This window comes from Labeo rohita, chromosome 20 (assembly GCF_022985175.1).
Source record: "Labeo rohita strain BAU-BD-2019 chromosome 20, IGBB_LRoh.1.0, whole genome shotgun sequence".
Classification (NCBI taxonomy): domain Eukaryota; kingdom Metazoa; phylum Chordata; class Actinopteri; order Cypriniformes; family Cyprinidae; genus Labeo; species Labeo rohita.
This window is the reverse complement of record NC_066888.1, coordinates 18191422-18215109: the sequence shown is the minus strand read 5'-3', so window position 1 is coordinate 18215109 and position 23688 is coordinate 18191422. Positions and strand designations below refer to the sequence as shown.

The window sequence follows — 23688 nt, the reverse complement described above, 5'->3', positions numbered from 1 at the left end:
CTCACTGGGCCCCGGGGCTATGACTTACTGCAGGGCCCCCTAACACAATAATGATATATATATATATATAGCACAATTTCATAATTCTTGCTACTGATTTCAATTAAAAAAAAAAAACGTAGCCTAATAAAAACAAGCTGATTTGTTCTAAGCCTGTATGGGCTTCCTTCTCCTGTTGAATGCAAAAAAAAAAAAAAAAAAAAAAAAGTTGGAACAATACTGGTAAATGAACAATTGCTGGATCCCCTTCCATAGTATGAATACAAAACTCCACTATTGGAGTCAGTGAGGGACCAGAAATGTTAAGGAGAACAAAGAAATTCATACAGGTTTAGAGCAACTTAAGAGTGAGTACATGATGACAATATTTTTATTTTGGGGAAAACTATCCCTTTAAAATCTCATCTTATAATGACAAGATCTCATATAGCCTACTACTACACGTGCTTTATCTTTAACTGCGTTCATTTTTAGGACACAAATGACTGTGTTGACGAGTACACAGGTGTTTTGACACGTAACTATGTGTGTTTGAACGTTTAAAATAACTCAAGTTTAGTCAGGCGCTGTACGAGCAGGTGCGCGCTGCAGGCTGAAATCGTTTCAACGCGCGCATTTGCCAAAATTAATTCTGCCTTGCTGCTTATTTTCCTTGAACAGTTAAATTTGTTACAGTTGCTTAAACCACAACGCTTAAATGCATTTAAATGAAAAGTTAGCCTACAGCAGAACGCGCAAAACGATTTACATATTTCTACCGGACTATCGCACAACCCATAAGCGAACATACGTTGTTCAAACACAAAAAAATAGGCTAATACATCCAGCAAGTTTATAATCAAAATAAGCTAAAATATGTGGGAACGATGACGCTGTGTTTGTATCTGCTCCATGTGCCCGGTCCACTTACCATTCCACAACTTTCACACCACTATCAGCTTTAGTAAAATAAAATGGGGATTTGATTAACTCATGTTTTCCCCTTTTAGGTAGCACCCTTTGTTTTTAGAAAAGTTGACATTTTTACTTATCGAAAATAAGTTCTACTGCGTACCATTTCCAGATTATGCCAGAACGAAGTGAAGAGAGGTGATTTGCGAGCATTAGGCGCAACGATCACCTGAGATACGTGCACAGGTCGTTCAAAAGTAAAACGCATTTGATTTGTAAACCAAATTCAAACTCGACGTTTTAATCTCTAATGGTACTGCATGGAATTTACGGAAAAACTCCTAATAGCGCTAATATGTAGGGGGCGTGATGGGGCTTTGGCGATCGGCGCTACCGATGGCCAGTTAATCTACTCCACAGCCAATCACAGGCCCCCTCCTTGCTCGGGCCCCGGGGCTTCAGCCCCGCTTAGCCCAGTGGTTAATGCGGCCCTGCATACAATGTTTTTTTGGCTACTTAAGACTGGTCCAGAGTCACATGCAATATAAAAAGGAAATCAATATGCTGTTGCAAAGCATATCCACCAATTCCATTTTTCTTTTAAATGCCTACTCAAATATCAAATGCATTTTACATTGCCATTCCATTCAGTTTTATCCTATCATGACTGCTGAGACAGATTAGTTTCTACCTAAAGATCTTTTAAGCTATGGCATCGGCTTGTATTTTAGATCTCCTTTGTCTGTAATCTCTATCTATGACAGTGTGACATATTCAGATCTTTCCAACAACTCCGTCACAATTTTTGCTAATCTTTCTACAAACCTGTGACTTCCCGATGGACACAACCACATTTGTTCATCTCTATTTTGTTTACATCTCCTGTTTTCGTCATTTACGAATTATGATAAAGTTAAGGTCATCAGTCCCTTTAAATTTGGAAAGCACTCTGAGTGCATGTAGTCTGTCTTTACAAATGCGTCATGTTCTTAGCAAAGCAAATATTTATGTACTGACCTGTTATCTGTCTGGAAGATTCAGAGTCTTATTAGATTAATGTTTTTGCGTATTATATACCTGGCCAGCCTGAGAATGACAACATGACGGCATCATCAAACTATACAGGCAGGGCAGGCTTGTGATCTCAGCAGCGTCACCGTTCTTTTATCAGCCCAGCTTGGAATTTACGTGTTAGGTTGAATGTTTTTCACCCCGGTTTCTAAGCCAGTAGCCTGCTGTGACTCATTTTACTCTGCAACAATGCGGATGTTGCATTTTTCTGACTTTAACAGCAAGGATGGGCTATATTTAAATTAACCCATGCTGTTTCCATCATGCTGTTTGTTTTTCCAGGTAAATGAACCTCTAAACTTCAAAACAGTTATGTTAGGGAACATACTGTATTTACAGCTACTTTTTTCTGTTATTTTTTAAAAGTTTGAATTAGTCCAATTTCAGTTGATAAACAAAACACCCCTCTGCCCCTGGGCACCCCTGGATGTTTCCTTGTAGTATAGCTTAGGCACTTCTTTGGTTAAAATAGGATTATCTATAAATAGAGGTATTAGCTGGCATCATAAGATACAAGCACATGTAAGCTCCTTAAAAGTCTGCATGATGCACAAGCCTTTCTCTGCCTATAGTTTAGGGAGACGGGGGAGCTCCAGTGACCAGACCTTTCACGGGACAGACTGTTTACTTTCTCCAGCGCAGTAACCTTAGGCACGGACACGCTAGGCCCCCGCTGACCTTACGTGAATGACAAACGCATATTGTGTGAATTGGACATGTGCTGTACTTGCCTGTTTCATTTTAGCCGCTACCAACAAATTTCTAAAACTATACGTTTTTTGGCCGTTGCTCAAATTCCTTGAAAGAATTGATTAGCATAATTGATTGAGTGTTTATCTTAATCAGTAATTAGTATAAATGATATGTGATTTGACAAAACTCATTGTTTTAAAAATGAATGAGATTCTGGAAATTGTTTATGTTGGCTCATGGAAGGTTAATGTTATACTGATGACCGGTTGAACTGGTTTTTAGAAACATACCACTGTCAAATGTCAAAAACAAAAAAAAAAAAACAACAACAACAACCCACACGTATGTACAGAATGTGACTGCCATAGGGTGGAGACCAAGAAATCTACACCCAAAATAAACTGACCTAGAAAACCTAGGAGAAAGTACATTCCCATGCCCCATGTACACATGTAGTGCACTTAAACATTCTTCCTGCCATACATGATTAAATGCAGGGAATGTTTCGGACACGTTGATGTATTATATAAATGTACATATTTTTAAATTGGTTCGCTGATAGATGCTTGATAATTATGTATTTATATTGATCATCACTTATTATGCAAGTTTTAATCATACTTTTTTACTATTATTGTTCTTTTTTTAATAATGTTCTTGAAGGGATGGTTCCAATGGAAGTGTCATCGTTTACTCACCCTGACGTTCTTTATACGTGTATGACTTTCTTTATTCTGTGGAACACAATGTAAGATATTTTAGATATTTTATTGTCCATACATTGAAACTGGATGGGGTCCAAAACAACACTGAACCCCCATTGACTTTCATTGTATGGACAAAAACAGATCTTCAGAATACACCACCAGTCAAAAGTTTTTGAACAGTAAGATTTCTAATGTTTTTGAAATCTCTTCTCTTGCATTTATTTGACCCAAGTACAGCAAATATTTTTACTATTTAAAATAAGAGTTTTCTATTTGAATGTTTTTTAAAATGTAGTTTATTCCTGTGATTTCAAAGCAGAATTTTTAGCATTATTACTCCAGTCACATGATCTTTCAGAAATTATTCTAAATTTTTTATTTGCTGCTCAAAAACATTTATTATAATAATGTTGAAAATAGCTTTTTTTCAGCTTTTTTCAAGAACAGCATTTTTCTGAAATAGAATTCTTTTGTAACATTATAAATGTCTTTATTGTCTCTTTTGGTCAATTTAAACTTGATTTAAAAAATAATAATAATAAAAAAATATTAGCTTCTATAATTTCTTTCCCCCCAAAAATCAAAAAATGTTCTAACTCCAAGCTTTTGAATGGTATAATGTTACTAAGGCTTTTTATTTATCATTATATATTAATCAAAGAATCCTGTAAAAATGTACTCAACTGTTTTAAGTATCAATAATAATAAAAATGTTTCTTGAACAGCAAATCAGCATATTGGAAGGATTTCTGAAGGATCAGTGTGACACTGAAGACAAGAGTAATGATGCTAAAAATGTAACTTTGAAATCACAGGAATAAGTTAAATTTTTAAATATATTCAAATAGAAAGCCATTATATATATATAAAATCATAATTTTACTGTTTTTGCTGTACTTTGCATCAGATAAATGACATGAAGAAATAAAACGACGTGAAGGAGAGTAAATAATGACAGAATTGCCATGTTTAGTTTTTTGTTACATGGTTAAATATTTTAAAATTTTACTAAATACTAAATACATCTTGTAAAAGAACTTCAAGAAGAGTGTGATAAGCAACAGACAACACAATGTTTTTTTTTTTGTTTGTTTTTAATGAAAACTTGCACCATGTATTGCTGTACAAACTGCATGGGCATTTTAGTGACATCTAGTGTTAATAAAGGAAAATTGCAGATGGAGGGCCTCTGGGTTTGCTGGATTTCTGCCTCATGATGGGTGTTTCGTACATCATGTGTTTTAAATTTCACATTCTAGTTTTGCAATCAAACTCTGTTTTAGGAAGACATCAATGTGCGATTTCTGGTTCAGAAAAAGTTCATTTGTGTTTACCCGTTTGACTCTTTCGACTGCACATGGCCGACCGTGTCAAAATCTAACGAATGTTTAGCATCCTCCTATCAAGGATGTTTTCACATTCCACAGGCCAGATTTCAAAATACTCTTGAAATGAAATCAATAGTCTTGATTTGATACCCCCCTCCCCTTTTGTTTGTTATGAGCTCGTTTCCTGCAACTTTGGGGATCCGTACAAATAACAGAGAACGGAGAAAGAAAGAGATGCGTGAGAAAAGCGTTTGGCCAGTGCCGGCATGTTCTGCATTTTTTAATCAGACAGGAAGCAGGAAATGATGTCACTGGGTCACAAACAGGATGCAGTGATTATAACACAATGAGAATGCCTGGCCATGCGATTTAGACCCAGAGGCCAGAGAGCAAAGCGCACACACACACATACACACTTGCAGTTGCGGCAGGAGGGGTAACAGGTTGCATTGCGAAAGCTTTAGCGCAAGACTAATTGCTGTGATAACAAGTGTTTAACTCCAGCCGCTGACGGAAATTCTCTCGGAACCTTTCCCAAAATGTGTTTATTCTTCCTAAGCGTCCTTTTGACCCAAGCACAGACGTAGAAACAAGGATGCTTAGATGACACGGATGAACAGGATGTGTGTGTGGAGAGTGTTTGCGTGGCATAGATTTGTTGTCAGTTGTTGATTATGTTTCGGTTTGGAATGGAAAGAAACCCGAGCTTGACCTCCTGGAATAGCGTTTCTGCTTTAGTACTTAAAACGCATCTCCTGCATGGCCCTCTGGTGCCTTGCATGGGGTCTCATAATGTTGATTTTGGCCATGGTGATGAATTATTTGGAAACTGATGGGAAGGATGAATCTTGTAGCTGAACATCAAATGAAACTCCAAATTTTCTTATTTTTTTTTTATGATGAATATCAATGCCAATCAGACCTTTGACCTTTGCACCCTCTGCACAGCCTGTTCTGCTCTGGCAGGCCAATATGATTCTTTGATTAATTTAACTATTTATTTTAAATAAAAACCTTGCTTTTATTCCATCCTTTCCATTTTGGAGCGCATAATGCCCTTAAACCCATCTGTGGGCGCCAAGGCCACGTGCACAGCTCTGGTTGATTCTTTTGTTGGGGATGGAGATGTCTCCTCTAGCCCCGAAGGCGAGGCTGAGGCCCTCGGAGCTGGAACTCGTTTGCGTTTGTAGATAAGTGTGTGTGTTTTCTTTATGGGTGCTCTGCTGAGCAGCGCCATGATGAGCCTGGTGAGAGGGGCGGCATATGCCGCTGTTTTTATGGCAGGGCAAGGTTGCACCCTGGGGCATCTGTTTCGGTTTTCTGAGGAGGGGCCGCTCCTCTGTCGTTTGCGCTCTTCGCCTGTCTTTGTTTCAGAATTTCCAGCTCAAGGGGCCTGTATCCGAGGCAACGGATTTAAATTTCAAGCCAATTTACAACTGGGGAAGAGGAAGGAGGGGGTTGTGAGGTTTTTTTTGCAGGATTGAGAAAAAATAGTTCATGAAGATGTTAAAAAAAACGGCACATTTGTAACCTTTGTAAGAAGGAATAAAAGTGAACCGTTAAACGTAACATATAAAATACAGACAAATGTGAAATTATCTCTCAGTAAGAACAAAAAAAAAAAATAGCTTGAAGGAATTAACTTTTTTTATTCTTCAGATGTTTGGTTTCTTATAAATATGCATTATATACAAAATAATAGTATAAAACATATAAAGAGCAGTGTGTCATTATTAAATTAACTCTGGAAATAATCACTTTTTAAAAAATTACATTATTGGTTCTGTATTCTCAAAACTAATTATAGGCAGTCAGTGGTGAGCAGTCGCTTTGTTTTTGTTTCTGTCCATTTCTTGTCTTGTACTCATGGGCCGTGTTGCATAAAAGAAGTCGACTGAACTTCCTCTTGGATCTTGCTGGCACAGTTCTGCGTATTACGGTTCTGTGAGTTAGTTTTCTTATTTTCCATGTCGATCAAATTCTCAAAAAACAATCCAAGAAGACCCTGGGCACAAACATACCACTCTATTTAATTCTTTTAAGGCTTTTTTGTGATTTCAGCTGCTTACAATCTTATTGTAGAGAGGAGAGCAAAAAGTCTTTTGATTGAAATGATTGATGTTAGCATTTTTTTTTTTTTTTTCTTCTCAGACATTCATAGCGTTCATGGTCGATTTGTTTGGGTAAGCTCTGATTGGTGCTCCCCTCCTCGTTCTTGCATAGCTGGCAATGCTGGTTGAAGGTTTGGAAGTCCCTGGCACCTTCTATTGATTACTTGGCGGACGACGTGTCCATGATTACCGCAAAAGGATATTTTGTTTACTTTTTTGAAGAAGTCCCTTTTCCTTTCAGCCGACGGGGGAAAAAACATACCGTAGCAGAAGAGTTCAGAAATCATCCAGGACTGTACACGTTTTGTACACAAACACTTCTTCAACATAAAACTAAACTATTGCATTCGATGAGCAGGACTCTGCTCTCTCCAGTTTCTCAAGTTTCTCAGTGCAGCAGTGGACGTCAATATAAATCTCCAGTCTCTAAGTATTTTGTAAACAATCCAGAAAAAGTTTCTGCTTTGATTGTGTTTTTGTCTCCTCTCTTCATAGACATCAGCCTGTAGTTTATACCTGTGGAACAGAAAGGAATAAAACAGAGCCTTAGATAATGCTAAAAAATGAATTGAATTTCAAAAGCGTTTTAGAGGCACATTTATCACTTTTCTCTCCATTAACAAGCCTGTTCAGTAGGCTAGATTAGTAGACACTGACAAAATGATAAACAGCAAAAACAGCCCTGCTTGAAACATGCAGACATATTAAGAAATGAAATGATCCTCCTTACCTCAGTTGCTATGACACATTCACTCCTCTCCTCTGCTATTACAAACACAGACTGGTACACGGAGTCCCTTGGGGAACATATCGTTGATATCCTACACTCTGGCTTTTCCCTGCACACACAAATCACGCTTCATGTTAACACAAAGTAAAAGCACATGGGGCAGCTATTTATTGTGCTGAGATGGGGGCGAAAGCATTGGGCTCATTTTTATAGCTTTTTGTTCTTTCACTTTGTTTACAGAGGCTGATGTAAGAAATCTCTGTAAGAGGAAAAAGTGCTTTTGTTGTACGGTCCAAATCAATAAAAATCTTTTAATGGGGCAAAAAGGCTTCTTGCTGTCAATGCCTTTGGGCCCGTGTGTAAAATCCGCGTCTGAGCGTGTAAATGTGTGTTGCGGATATCAGGGTTTAACTTCTTTTAGCCAGTATTGATGTTCGTATTACGGTCATCAAGCGAGCGCTAAGTGCAAAGGTTAATATACTGGGCGGCACTCTAATGGAGCATGACCTCAGCATAATAAAGCAAATTCAATTCATCCAAACACCTCTATTTATCAAAGTGACGTGAAATCCATTTCTTACCTGTACATTCTACTCAACGGTATTTTCTCTTCTAAACACTTTTCGTATTTATGACTTTTGTCTTCTTGGGATACGATGTCCTTGAACTCTTTCGATGAATTGTAGTCCAAGTGGCAGTTCTTGTGTATGTAATTCGATTTGTCAGGTGTGCAGTCCACCTCCAGGCTGACCTGCTTATTAGTGTTCTTCAACTGGGAGGTGGGGATCAAGTTGTCTCTTTGCGACTCCGACATGTTGTTCATTGCCTCGCCTCGAGTCCTTTCTCTAGACGCCTGCCTGTGAATGTGGCGCAGGGCAATGACCACCATGCAGAGCAGAACCACGAGAGCCACCAGACCCACGGCCAGAGAAACCGCGGCCCACTGGAAACGGTCTTGGCCTTCTTCTTTGGTCACGGGAGCGGTGACCGAGTAGTATTCGCAGTGGGGTCCGGTGAAGCCGCTGGGGCAGAAGCAGGCGGGTGGGTTCCCTGGGATGCCCACGCAGGAGCCGCCGTTGAGGCAGGGTCTGGACGAGCAGGCGTTGGAGGGCCGGTCGCAATTGCGACCTTCGTATCCCGGGGCGCAGGAGCAGACGTAGTTGTTGATGCGGTCGAAGCATGTGCCGCCGTTAGCGCAGGGGTTGTTCGCGCAGTCGTTGATGTTGATCTCGCAGCGCTGTCCGGTGAATCCCGCTCGACAGCTGCACATGCGAACGCCCCCCAGAACCACACACAGGCCATCTGTGGATTGGTGACACAGGTGTCAGTGACTAATTTTACATAGACATGCATGCACACACATCTGGATCTTCACACATCATTTCAAAGGCAAAAAAAGATACATTCTCGTACCGTTGGCACACGGCAGAGTCGTGCATTTGTCCACTCTTCTTTCGCAGTTCAGACCCGTGTAGCCTCTGGGACAGTCGCACGCGTAGCTGCGCCCGTTGTCTTTCTCGTGGCATCTGCCTCCGTGAAAGCACGGGGAGTCCGCGCAGGTGAGCAGACTGTGTTCACAGTGAGTTCCCTCAAAGCCAGGCAGGCAGGTGCAGACATAGCCTTTGTCAAGATCCTACAGGGTGAGAAAGGAAGCAGATGTTTCATACAGCTATTTATGGACCCATTGGCATTGTTTCGTGTTTGTACAGTAATTCTAAATGTTAAGAAAGAGGCTTTTTCTTAGGTCATAACAAGGCCATTGATTAAGCCTGAGGTTATTCCACATTTTGGACAAATGCTAAAACAGCAAATATGAAAGATTATATCTTTCATTTTAGTGATTTTGTGGAGGATTAATTCATTTGTGCTTATTCCAGTCCAAAACCACTGAACTCATTAAACATGTGGTTTCAATCAAATTCATACACTCAGATTGAGTCAGAATCTCCTCGGTGGCTATAAAAACATGAAGGTTGGGGCTTTTCAACGAAATAATGACTCACCGAGCAAAGACCTCCGTTCTTGCATGGGCTGCTGTCACATTCTCGCACCTCAAGCTCGCAGTTGACCCCCGTGTAACCAGGCCGACAGGTGCAGGTGTAACTGCCCTGACCTGTATTCATACATGTGGCTCCGTTCACACATGGCTTGTGATGTGTGCAAAAATTCAGATCTGTTTTGAAAGACATAATAAAAAAAGTCATTTTAGCAACACGTTTCAGTCACAGATCTACTTGTTGAGTCTTAAACTAGCAATGAGTTAAAGTGCTCTAAGCTCTGTTACTATGACACTGAGGTCAAGAAGAGTGAGACATTAAGTCGGCTACTGTAACTGTTTAGGGTTTAGTCTTACCTTGGTCACAGAATAGTCCACCCCAGCCCTCTTTGCAGTTGCACTGCCACGGTTGCTGACAGGTGCCGTGTTTACAGGCTGGATATTTCTTACACTCCGTGCAAAGTTTACCCTGCCATCCTTCTCTGCACCTGCAATACAAAAAAACCCACTTAAATATTGTTCAATCATTTTTCCATTAAACTGTAGCTTCCAAAAAGCTGAATAAAAATGTTGCATTTCAAAGCTTGTATGTGGGTCGGAAAATTACAACAAAGCAAATACTATAGAGACGTATGCATGTATGCAAAAACAGATTAACAGGAATATTTCACACTTAATGCACAGGACTAGTATACTTACACACACTCTCCAGGTTTGGAGCAATTGCCATTCGCCTCACTGCACCCCTCCAGACAGATCGCTGCATTAAAAGAAAAAGATCTTGTTAGTAAAGCTTCATGGGTATACAGTAGTAGAAAAATTCAATCAAAGTTACTACCTGCTTAATATGCAATGATAACGAACATGCCTTTCAGAGACTGATTGTTTAAATGGTGTAACAAAAGACAGTTTTGAACATCTCATTCGGTCTGAAATAACAATTTTGGCTCAGCCAGGTTTGGGTAGAACTGCCTGTTTGTGCAAACAATGACAGACAGGGGAAGTGCTCAGAAAACTTTTATTTTTGTGGTATTCGCACTTAAAATTCACCTTTGAATGTAAATGTTTATATACTTATTATAGTTGTAATATAGATCTGAGCTTTAAGTAAGTGTGAATAACTCATTCTTTGCATTAAGCTCAGAAAGTGAACTAGACATCCGTTTCAATTTAATTTGAGTCCATTTTACAATAGAAGCATCCATAATTGCATTGTGGCTTTTATATCAGCTGCTCTTGTAAAAACTGAAGTTCAGTACTTGTTCATTATCAGCATTGTGCATTGCTCTTAACCAAATAAATCTCTTTCACTGCAAGCAGTTGTACAGAACCTGTCTGGCGAGGTCACTGCTTTGGATACCGGGTAATTTACTGTTGCTTGTGTTGAGCTTTCTATGACATTGATTTTGAGCGGGTACCCGAGCAGCACTGAACTGCTGGTTAGACCGCAGCAGATGCTCTATCCCAATAACGGACAGCTGCCCCTATTGTTGTTTGTAGTCTGTGCGAACCATATTTGCAGCTGCTACGCTGGAGCGCAACAATGGGGACTACAATTTCGTGGCGCGTGGCGGATAATAATGGCGCGATTAACCCGGCGCGTGCTTGCCATGACGCGCGTGCAGGATTAAATTACCAAGCACGCGCGCTTAGAGTATACACAAACTGTGTCAGCGCCCTGATCAACACCGTCAGTTCTGAGAGAAACTACAACAGTACAAAGAAAAAGCCGAAAGCAAAACACACAAGACTCAAATGAATACAATCGGCAAACATACGCTTTCCATTAAACACATAACCATCTCAGGATGCTGTTTGTACTTACTCCTGCTTGTTACAATTAACGATCAAAAGAAATCAAATCCCAGCCTTAAAGGATTTTGTATAAAAATGGAATATTTCCGTTTCAAAATCATGTTTCACTGACTAGAAAAATAATTTGGAAGTTATTCAAGGCGTGAACAGTATCGCCTGAAGAAGTAACGTTAACGTTAACTGTAGCGACGGTGCGCTACTTTAAGATGATCACGGACGGAACATTAACAAAATATTTACATGCTCACTATTACATATTAAATATATATTAACTTAATCTCTTTTTAAACACTATTCGCATATCATAAATCGCCTGTATCACCAAAAAAAAAATCTATATTTTTGTTTAACAGATTTAAAAGTAAGTTTAATCATACTACAGGTGACAAAACACAATTCTGGTTGTTCCATTTCTAAAATTTCCTATACAAATTCCTAAAAGGTTGATTCCAGAGGCCGTTCACAGCACGGTTGACGTTACTCAGACATGCTTTAACATTTTTGTTCGACTGTAAGTTAGTGGGACGAGCGAGACAGAGCTCGCACCTAAGCAAAGACTAGAGTCCAAAGGATTGTGATCTCTGATATGCTTACGTTCTTCGCAGTATTCTCCCTTCCAGCCAGGGAGACAGGATAACTGCCCATCTGGGTTGCAGGTGTAGTGGCCAAATCGGTCGTCCCTGGGTGTGCATTTTTTGGAGCAACTGTCGCCGTAGTAATTTTCATTGCAGAGGAGCCGGTATGAATACTTTAGCTCTGTCTGCTTCCTGTTTTGAACATCATGTGACCATCCAGGCCCTACTTCCAACTTTCTTTGGATGGCAAAAAAGCTTATCTGCAAGTCGGGGTTGTATGTGTCTGTAGAAAAAGAGGAGAAGATTGTGATTAGGCCATTGGTGAATTATATGATTTCTAGTTTTTTTTTTTTTTCTTCTTAGGTTTAAAGGCTTAAATAAGTAGGTTAGAGCGTGGCATGATGTTTTTCTTTTTTCTTTTTAAAAAGTGTCTTCAAAGGACAAAATGTAGACCAACTTTAAGTTCTGGGAAGCTGACACATTTGGAGTGAAACTTATGTTTAAATTTCCTCTTCCTTTGAGTTAAGCAAAATATTCCCATGGTATTATCCCATTCTAAAGGGCGGGACAGACAAAGGTGTAAAATACAGGAAAATGCAGTCGGATGGTTTTGGCAAGCGCTGTGTATTCTCACCAAAGCCCACTGCGCTTTCCCACGCCAAAAATAAACCAAAGGAAGTTCAATTGTGTTCGAGCATGAGAATGCAAAGGTGTTTGAAGCAATAGGAAAATGCACTACACGTTTTAAGTGAACACATTTTCTTAGGAGTTGGATACAGCTTGCCAAGCTTTAGTAAGGTGTTGTAAACAAATAAAATATGTATATAAAACGTTCCAATGAAATGAGAAGCTTGAAATTCAATATATGTACAATATCGAAGTGTCGCCCTCTAGTGGATAAAATCGAATCTTACCTACAGGTAGATCCGCGTAAGGTGAGTGCCAGGCCTCAATAATCAATGAAAATGATCCCTAGGATGAAAGAGAAAATTAGATTTACGCATATAGTAACTAAAAAAACGAGATAAAACTGGTTATTAAAACATGAGAGGATGTGTAGCCTATGAATAAAAAATAACAACATTATAAAATCTTTAAGAAGCAGAAATAAATGAATAACCGTAATTAAAGTGATCAAAATACCGAATAATGTGGATTTGGTTTACACATGTTGAACCTGGCCGCACTGCAAACTGTTGCTACCCCAGTACTGTAATAAAACGCAAACGCGACGCGTTCCGTTTCAGCACACATAGGATCAAAAGGAGTTGCATTTGAGCTTACCGGCCAGCCAAAGTTGAACGGCAGACGAATCGGTGTGCTGAAAGAGCCACCTCCCATGATACTGAACGAGTTTGTCCCCAGCACTGGCGTTATGGCACTTCCAAAGATACAGTCACCTGGAGACACGACCACCTGGTAGTTTTTTAGGCAAACTCGGAAGAAAGTCCTGCATTCGGGCTTGCATGCATTGCCATTTGCAAGCAAGCCTTTGAAATTTTTGAATTCGTGAAGGTCGAGTTCGAAAACACCAGATCCCAAAATCTGAAGGGAAAAATTACATGCAAAAAATTACAACATTGCACTGCAAACACTGGCTTACCTAGAAAAGTGCTCTCGAGAAACAGTTGAGAGGAACGGGGTCCTGCTGACTTTCCACAGGACCTTGGATGTTTACCTGCGTCAAAACGGTCGTGAAAATTGCGATGAGAAAGGTGAGCCAAGCTGCCATGCTTTTCGATTCTCCTGGGCAGCCGCGTCACCCACGATTATATTCCCCGAAAGAGCCTATTCCAATGCAAAAGGGTGCAATGAAAACAAATGCCGAAGAGTAAAAAAGGTATATCCCGCTGCGCGTCCACGCTGCACGGCACTTCGGTGTGCAGGAGCACGTCAAATTTCCAGGTTATCCAAAAGGTGAAGGTGGTAAAACTGGGAAATCAGCATCCAGTCTTATTCCTCTTCGTCTCAAGATATCCACGGAGCATGTTTAGTATTCCACAGTGCGCACGCCGATGTGTTTAGTGTCAATGGTAATGTCTTGTTTTGGTTCTAAACTTTGTGCGTCAGCATCGCGCTGTTGGGTATCCTCGCGCTTCTCGCGTAATTCGTGAATGAAAACTTGTTTCTTGCGTCCCGCAGTATTTATACTGGCTTTGTGTCCGCGCTGCTCATTATATAAACTGTCTATCACTAAACGCCGCCCACTTTATATACTCAGCCCCCCCTCTCTCGACAACAATGATATCCACATTTAATACCCACCACTACGCGGATGATGACCAATTGAGCGCGAGTGATTATTAACAAGCCCAGCATCTGTTGGCATATTTAAAGCAGGCACGCTTAAACGCTGACCATTTCACACCGTGCAATTTGCCCTCATCCAAAAAAACAGAGGAAACTTCGCACAGCCTGTTACTTCTCGTTTGTCCCCGTTCCAGTCAATTGCGCGGGTAATTATATTACATCATTGAACGCCTGCACGGTCAGTGTAGGGTCATATACCTTACCTGATGTTCCGGCGTACAGCCTCTTCATGTTTCTAACTAGGATAGCAGGAAAGCGCTGCGTTACAGTCACCCGAAAGCGCTAAAATTATATTTTAACATACTGTACACAATTAAAACAAAGCTGTAAAACGTATCTGAATTTTTAGTTTTATACACAATATTTTGTTTCAGTGTTTTTATCGAAAGAATCAAAAGCTCGCTCCAAGCATGCCTAAATGAGCTCTAATTAAAGATATGATAATGAATAATATTTCCTCATTTAATTTGATACATGTGCTGCACACGCTGTCCTTTCAGCCTAAATACGGCGTGCCATTATTGTTGAGTCGCGTGCCCCTCGTTAGAAGCGCGTTTCGAGGGCTTTCATGTTGCTTTCATACGGGCCTCTGGCTGCGATGGGGTGAGATAACAATTCAGCTGTATGATAATGAGGGTTTTAGCCATAACCGCCATAAAACTCTTCGTCTTCTGTACTTAACAAGAAACATAGTGTAAATTTACTCCAGTTTTTATTTCGGTTTAATTTTACTCTTTTACCCTATGTGCCACGATGAATCTGCCATTTTTGGATGAGGATAACTGCGTCATGTAGGTGTATTATTTAATCACCTTTGTTTATTTATCAATTAATATTAAAATCAAACGTGGCCCTGGACCACAAAACCAGTCATAAGATTTATGCATCACATGAAAGCCGAGTAAATGAGCTTTCCACTGATTTATGGTTTGTTAGGACAATATTTGGCCGAAATACAAGTATTTGAAAATCTGGAATCTTAGGGTAAAAAAAAAAAATCTAAATATTGAGAGAATCGCCTTTAAATTTGTCCAAATGAAGTTCTTAGCAATGCATATTGCTAATCAAAAATTACATTTTGATGCATTTACGGTAGGAAATTTACCATGGAACGTGATCTTTACTTAATATCCTAATGATTTTTGGCATAAAAGAAAAGTCGATCGTTTTGACACATACAGTGTATTGCTGGCTATTGCTACAAATATACCTGTGCTACTTGTGACTGGTTTAGTGGTCCAGGGTCACAAAAACACAGCATATGAGCTAGTCACAATATGCAGTCTTTGCATATAAAATACCTAATAGGCTAATAAATTGATTGCTTAAAATTAATTAGAAATGGTAATTAATTAGAGTGGTTTGCAGGCATGCTTTTTTGATAAAGCATGTATACGCGTATATTTATGCAAATTACAGATTGCTTTAAATTGAAAGCATTTCTGTTAAGTTTCGATATTTTGCCAGTGTCCACAGGCGTTATGATTTTTGATTGGTTGTGCTACCGGACTGTCATGTCGCTTGAGGATTTTCTATTTACCATCTGGTGCTCCTCTCGTCTGATCGACTGACTGAACCTGTCCATTTTGGACTGTAAGCTGGCATCGTTAGTGTGAATACTAGAGAGATTCGGCGCATCCAAAGAGTGCATTAATTGCATTATAATAATGTAAAATTTTCAATAATTGCAGCAAGCCGTGTTGTCATTTGCCAGTGCGCTTTTAGCGAGCCAACATGAGTATTTGAGGGAAACGCCTGATACATGCACAGGTGGCGAAAGTGCATGAAAGAGGGTTTAATTGCTTTGTGGTTAGCGGTGACATTTGAGCTCTTTCGGCAAGGCATTATATGGTTTCTCTGGCTATCTTGCCAAATTTAGTAGTAAGCTGAACTGACAGCTTGAATATCCCATTATCAATCACTTATTATGGTTGAAGCTTATAAAATAAGATTTAGTTCAAACCGGTACACGCTCAGTATTTCAATATAAGCTATATTTGAATCATACACAAGCCATACAACCAGATGTAGTTCATTGATCCCACTTCGGTCTAAAGCTGAGGGAGAATCATAAATCATACAAATCAGCTCAGCTGCAATACTGTAGATTCCTATCTTCTTTGTGTTTAAAATAATTTATTTTTTTGTGACAAATTTGTAAATTGTAGATACCTCGCATGTGTAATCCTTGATCTAAACCCTCATGTTGGTTGATAAATCGTTATACACACATGGGATTCTGTTTATATTAGCCTGTTTTTACTTTTGGTCAGTTGATAGTAGGGCAGCCATTAAAATAAATACGCCTCACTTGTTTTATCAGTTTGTGTTTTTATGAAACATTTATCAAGGGCCTTTTAAAATGGAAAAAAATCTATTTGATGTTGACACAGACCCTAAAATGTGAAACAGTTTTTGTTGATTTGCAATAATCAGTTCCAAATCTCTTTTTCTCCATTCTGGTCTGCTTATATATGCTGACTAAATATATGCTGAGACTGCATATTTATCTTTTTTTTCCTCCTGAAGATGTATTGAATAGGTTTTGTGAGTCATATTTACACACCTGGCATGCTGATGATGGCTAGAACAAATTAAACAACAAAATGAAAGAAAATGCATGTAGAGAGAGCAAGAGCGAGGGAGATAGAAGTGATGGAAAGACATTCCCTTTGCATCGATACTTGTTTTGTTTATGAACTGAATTAATTGTTAAAAGCACCGTTTATAACAAATTAACCATAGCAGAGACATGTTTGTTTTGGCTTATCGTGAGCAATCACTGAGTTTCAGTGGACAAAGCAGTGCATTAGTCCACAACGCCACATGGCATACGAACGCTCATTTGTTTTGCAACTAGCTAAATAGCAATACCACTCTCAGCACGCTCCAAACCAGCCTGTTTTCTTCAAATCATTAAACAGAGTTTATAGTCTGATGGTATCGTATTATTTGCACCCAGGAGGCTGTGTAGAAAGCGGGTTTCTGGTTTGATAGCTGTGGAAAATATTGCCTGTCTTATCTCCTCTGGTGCCATATGTCTCAAATTAAACAGACATATAAATGCCATGGTGCAAGCAATGACTGGGCATTTATAGATGCGTTTCATGCATTTACGCTGCTGATGATAGGGCATTGTGCTAAATGTGGAAAATTACCATTCCTTGTCTCTATTCATGGTAGAAGGGAGATAAAAGACAGAGCAAGCTTTGAATAACAAGTTGTTAATGGGCGCTGCGAAACAGACTAATAAAGATGTGCATTGTTTGCACAATTGGGACTGTTTCAAACAGAAATATCTTTAAAAATTGGCAGTAATTCATAAAAAACAGATAATAAGTGATCGTAAAAATATTTTTAGAAAAATACGTAGAACTAAGAAAATAACTAAATGCTGCTGTTAGTAAAATTAATGAAACTTCCTACCGTAATTACATTATAGATGGCCGTTTGATAACACTACAAAACTGAACTCTTCAACTTGTTTATTCAATTATACGATCCAGAAACTGTAACTCTGGATTTGAACTATCTAAAATCCCAGAAGGACTTTCTGCACTCCTCAGATCGCCCCTGCGGTGAGCCGAACAGTGGATCACAGAGCATTTTTCCTCCTGTGTCTACACCACTTCCCTCCACTCAACAGTTGTCTGGTCTATATACAATATATGTCATCTTGTTTTGGCTGTGGAGATCTGATGATCTGTGAAATCAGTCTGGAGATCTGTTCTTGTTTGTTTCCAAACAAGTGAACCAAATTTGGAAAGCATAATCGTTGCTTATTGATGTAGATGTATGAAGTCTTGCATTATGAATTAATATGGTCAGATCACCAGCATCAAGTCAAGAAAAATAGATAAATAAACAACTAAATAAGGTTTCTTTATTATAAGGTTTATTATGCTTGATGTATGACAGCTACATCTGCTTCGTATCGGCACATGCAGAAGTGCTCAGCGTTGTTACTGTAAATCCAGAACCTATAAAATAAACCTGCTTCTTTTGCCGGAGTGACTTATCAACACTTTTTTTTTATTGCCAGCATTGGAAGTAGAGGCAGATGGCCCTGGTCCACTTGGATTACACCCCTATTAAAAACATGGCAGTTTCACACTCCGCGATGCTACATTTGATCTCTGAGCCACAATCTGTCTCGGCCAATCAATATCCAGGCCATCGGTAGTGCTGCGCTGAGAGGCTGTATATCAGCAATATAAGCCACCTGTTTCACTGATTATAGTTCAGAGCTCTATTTGTTTTAGCTAATCGCCAGCAAATGACTAAAGCAGGACAGTGCTTATTGTAAAATACTCCTCTGAGGAAAGCTAATTCATCCATGAGTTGCTCATATGTTGTTGTATATGTGGCTTCACACCAAATCCAACCTCTTTCAAAATATTTTTTAAGACTTTGGAATATGGACGCTTGTATTTCTATGGATGTGAATGTGAACATAATGAAAACAGATTAAAAAAAAAAATGGACAGTAAACATGAGTACAAAGGGCTTTGTTACCATTATAAACAACCTCACTCAAGCACAGCGATCTGATATCTATCAGACAGGCTGCGTCCATCTTGATGCTGGTGAGCCATTAAGGTTTCTCATTAAAATCACTAGCACCCACCCATCACCCCACTGAGAGGAGCTTGTCTATCATTATGAACCTGTTTTGGAACTTTTCTACCATTCTCTCCCACATTATGTTGACACAACAGTATTGTTCCAGCACTTCTCTCATCCCTCACAAGAATGCTGTTACTGGCAGTTGTTCTGTTGAAACCACGATCTATGAGTGTATTTCAAGATGTCACGATCCATCATATTATGACCTTCTGGAAGAAACCCTACACTGAAAAGTACACAAAAATCAGAAATATATTAGATAGTACATGAAAATGCAGAATAAGCGAATTTCTCAAATGCAATTAACATTAGTGGCTGTTATATAGCAAAAAATGGGTGTTTGAATCAGTAAATAATTTATTTTAAAAACAACTCTTTCTTTAGTTTTAAAGAAATTGTTTTTTAAGGCAAACATTTCAGGATTTTTCTCCATATAGTGGACTTCTATGGTGCCCGTATGTTTGAACTTCCAAAATGCAGTTTAAATGCAGCTAAATGATCCCAGCAGAGGAAGGAGAGTCTTATCTAGTGAAACAATTGGTTATTTTCTACAAAAATTTACAATTTATATACTTTTAGGCTTCCAAATGTTCGTCTTGTCTAGCTCTGTGTGAATTCTGTGTATTCCAGTTCAAGACAGTTAGGGTAGGTCTAAAAACTCCCATCTCGTTTTCTCCTCCAACTTCAAAATCGTCCTACATTGCTGCAGGAGTACCGACCCAGTGTTTACAAAGTGAATTCGCAAGGAGGGTTAAACACCCTTTACAAAAAAAGGCCCTATATCGCTGTTTTACATTTTTGAAGTTGGAGGAGAAAATGAGATGGGAGTTTTTCGACATACCCTAACTTTTTAAACAAATTAATCGATTGTTTCGCTAGATACGACCCTTCTTCGTTTAGGGCCCTTTAAAGCTGCATTTAAACTGCATTTTGGAAGTTCAAACTCACGGGTACCATAGAAGTCCACTATATGGAGAACTTTTTTCCTCAGAAAACATCATTTTTTTTACAACTGAGAAAGACAGACATTAACATCTTGGATAACAAGGGGGTGAGTAAATTATCTGTAAATTTTTGTTATGGAATTGAACTTCTCCTTTAAGGGGCAATGTTTGCCTCCTAGAATTATTTTCCAGGGGCATTTTCTACATTCGTAAGGGCAATATTTACACCATACTATGTTGTCTTTAATGTCAAATACTTAAATTTACCCAATTATCAATATTTTAAACTGTTGTCAGTAGTGTTTAAAATTGTATCTAAATTACACATGCAAAAAACAGGAGCTCATAGAGCTGAAAAATCATTATTTTATATTGTTCTTTATATTGTAATAATTTCATATTCTGTATTTTGGCACGTCACATTCTGGTTTCACAAACATGTTTTGTCTAGCGCAAGTTATGCAAAAACTCTCGTTATAATCACTGAAGCTACAAAATTAATCTTTTATTTATATCAGCACTGTGTTGTTTGTGATGAGGGAATTTGCGTGCATGTGCACTTAACAGCTCCAGCATTAATCTAAGCGCCTCTGATTGGCCAGTGCATTCCTAAGTTCAACAGAAACGGAGTTGATTGGTTATAAGGCTCAACACCGCACAAAACAGTGCATAAAAGCGATTTGATGCAGTGTCAGATAATCTAACCGTAACTCCAGGAAATTACACTTTTTATTCATTTCATTTCAATGGCAACAACTGTAATGCATTGTTTAATTGTGCTGGGGTATTTTTGCTCCTTTGCCTTAAATTTATGGTGCATTTTTGTTTATTTTGGTGGCTTTTTTTTTTTGCCATACACCCTTGTTAATTTCCAACCCTGTTATATTTACTGCATCATTACTGAATAAGTACTGATGTATTTAGAAAATCTTTCTGACCCTAAACTTTGGAACAATAGTGTACACTCAAATGTCACCCCTCCTGACATGTGTAACCATGCAAACAATGGGGTTAAGTGAATCTCATATTTGTGTTCTCTCACCTCCAGAGCAGCAGCTGAAGGTGATGCATCCAGTTAGTGTGGTGCTAATGACAGAAAGAGACTAGTTCCACTTCCTGACTCGATTATGAGAGAAGACATGTGGTTGAGATACAGAACGTAGATTAGAGGACCACCTGCAGCCATGTAAGGGGTTTAGAGCACGATGCAAGACTGAATTAAAGCATGTGCTAATCTTCCCAGAAAACATACTCTATTAATCAATGACGCGCTACATCTTATCATCCACATCTTTGCCGGTAAAACAAAAGTGAAAACTATGAGTTTGTTCTGCTTGGTGTGCTTCTTCACTATGGAAGCCAAATACAACTAGTGATGTTGACTCGGTTTACCTTCAAAACTTTGTCACTGGTGCTAGAGGTTGTGAAATAAAATATAGCCCAGTGGTTTGGTACGTGGCACCTCAAGAGCACGGCCAAATGCTACACATGGGGGCACAGTTTCTGCAAAGCCTTTGCCACAATGGGATTAACGTCTGTAGCCCAAGATAATCCCAGTTGTCTCCACACTAACCCACCCTGCAAAACTAGAAGTTGAAAGCGAGGGTAAATAGACAGAGAGGGGTATGACTGTGTCAGAGGGGTACACTGGATTCATGAGTGATACTCCAACAGATTTTTGTTCACTTTCTTTGTGTTACAAGGTAGGAGTGGAAGGTTCTACTGGCTGAAGGTCTGAAAACAATTTGGGTAATCTGTTGCATGGGGTGCAAGACTACCAGCCATCTGTGGGCGTGACGTGGTCAGTAATCAGTCAACAAGTGAGATCTACACTGCAGTTAAGCTCCATACAAGTAAATACACTAATTGGAAGTTCAACTGATCTTGAACTTAACATCCCTTCCAGTCCTGTATTATGTTTACTTTGTGTAGGTTAGCAGGCTATGCTTTTCTCAAAATGCTCCCTTAGCACATCTGGTACAAGAGAGAACTAATGAATACACTGTAAAATTGCTACTTTTGTACAATGCACTAAAAAAGTGTAAATAATTTGTGGGACCTGGAGAATTTTTCTGAAGAACAGCAGGCAGTTTAACTGTTCAGGACAAACAAGGGACTCATGAACTAAAAAAAACAACAACAACAACTGTGGATCATTCAGGTAACAACAGTATTAAGAATCAAGTGTATGTAAACTTTTGAACAGGGACTTTTTTATCAATTTAACTATTATTTTCTTCTGTGGACTATATGTAAATGTATTTTATGTGAAATATCTATAAAAATATTTATTATAGTAAAATTTTTTTTTTTTTTTTTTTTATTATTATTATTTATTTATTTGGCATATCGGCTACCATTTGTACCTTAACGAAAATTAACTTTGCTTTACTACAAATAAAACAAAAAAAAAACAAAAAAACATGGTTACTATAGTTAAACTATGGTTTTATTTGTAGTGGTTAGTTCTCATAAGAGCTTACTGCAAATACATGCCCAGATAGCACACGTATGTCTGCAAGATGTCTGTTAAAGATCACTTGATCTGGAAAGCATCTGCTGTATACAAACGTCTGACAGACATCTTTAAGATGTCAGTTTTACATACATTCTAAATCATAAACATCTTAAATCTATTTGACATCTGATAGGAAATGTCCAATAGATGTATTGCAGATGAGCAAACACTCTATAAAATACATCTTGCAGACGTCAAATAGACGTCTCTGTGATGCACGTGCTTTCAGGGTGGTAAAGTTTAAAAACTGCTGGTCTGAAAAAAGCTCAAGAAGCTGTAAGTTGGAAAAAATCTAGGCTGAAGTAGTTTTTAATGCTTGAAGTTTAAAAGTTAAATAAATAACATTGTTAGCATGTTTCTAGCACATTTTAGCATGTTGCTGGCAGGTTTTAGGATACTGTTAGCATGTTCTAGCACAGTACTATCATGCTTTAGCAAGTATTAAAATGTTACTTTGTTTCGAAGTAAACAACAAAAAAATTGCATGGGTATTGCTTGTAAAATTCACAAAATAATTACAAAGAAACTGCAGGTAACACATTAAATTGAATGTGAAATTTTAAAGTAGAAAGAATAAGTTAATATTTTTTTGTAAAACCTACAACAACATGTGAACCAAGGCAATTAGTGAAATAATAATAAAAAAAACCGTACATTTTGTCAATTTACTTGTGCTGTTCTAAATATTTATGACTTTCATTATCTGTAGAAAAACCCAGAGGAAGATATACATATAATGAAAGTCAGTAGGCTCCAAAGCAACATTGGACTGCACTGACACTTTTTTTTTTTTTTTTTCTGTTTATATCTCTGCTCATCTAGCATGTATACACATTAGTCAGAAAGATGGCCCAACTCCATAACTAAAATATTCTTTTAAACTCCCGGAGGGTTCTCTCCAGAGATCTTGTTAGCCACTCACCTAATTAACCACCAGGGTCCACATCTGTAACGCTTCAGGTCATGGGGTCATCCATTATTCAAGGACCGTGTTAATGGACGAAGCAATCTTCTTCAATTTTTCGCATCTTTTAGAACCAGCTTCATGCAGCCCTGCAGACACAGAGCAGGTTATCTGACTAGTGTTTGACATTTATGAATATTTATGAAAGGGTATGATAGAATAGATGTCAGTCAGCACATTATATACTTCTGCTCATCATTTGTGATTTGGCACCACATGTTACCATTTTTCATATAAATCAAATTTTAACCCACAGTAGATTTATCACAATTATGGCCATTCGAATGACGTTCTCAGAACCAGACTATTGAGGAGAAAATTGAATCACTTAGGAAGCTGAGGTCAGAGGAAGTGACCTTAAAGTGGTGACATACAATTACTCATAGCAAGGGTTATGTCACAGGCTGTC

At 38.6% G+C, this 23688-nt stretch overlaps 1 protein-coding gene across 1 annotated transcript; it reads right to left on the bottom strand.

Moving 5' to 3' along the window:
• Positions 1 to 6315: 6315 nt before the first annotated feature.
• On the bottom strand, positions 6316 to 14063 carry dll4 (delta-like 4 (Drosophila)). Its single transcript, XM_051139219.1, has 11 exons — positions 13596 to 14063; positions 13202 to 13462; positions 12832 to 12889; positions 11937 to 12200; positions 10227 to 10287; positions 9885 to 10015; positions 9535 to 9704; positions 8945 to 9164; positions 8113 to 8833; positions 7532 to 7640; positions 6316 to 7317 (listed from the first exon to the last, which is right to left on the bottom strand). Exons 1-11 carry the CDS (start codon positions 13647 to 13649, stop codon positions 7312 to 7314), a joined length of 2055 nt encoding a protein of 684 aa, XP_050995176.1. The 5' UTR covers positions 13650 to 14063; the 3' UTR covers positions 6316 to 7311.
• Positions 14064 to 23688: the final 9625 nt, after the last annotated feature.

Excerpts from the sequence above, each read along its gene's own strand:
- dll4 (XM_051139219.1), bottom strand. The coding sequence starts at position 13,649 with ATGGCAGCTTGGCTCACCTTTCTCATCGCAATTTTCACGACCGTTTTG. Across the intron at positions 9,165-9,534 it reads AGAACGGAGGTCTTTGCTCG|GATCTTGACAAAGGCTATGT; the intron begins GTGAGTCATTAT and ends CTCACCCTGTAG. Across the intron at positions 8,834-8,944 it reads GACTCTGCCGTGTGCCAACG|ATGGCCTGTGTGTGGTTCTG; the intron begins GTACGAGAATGT and ends ACCAATCCACAG.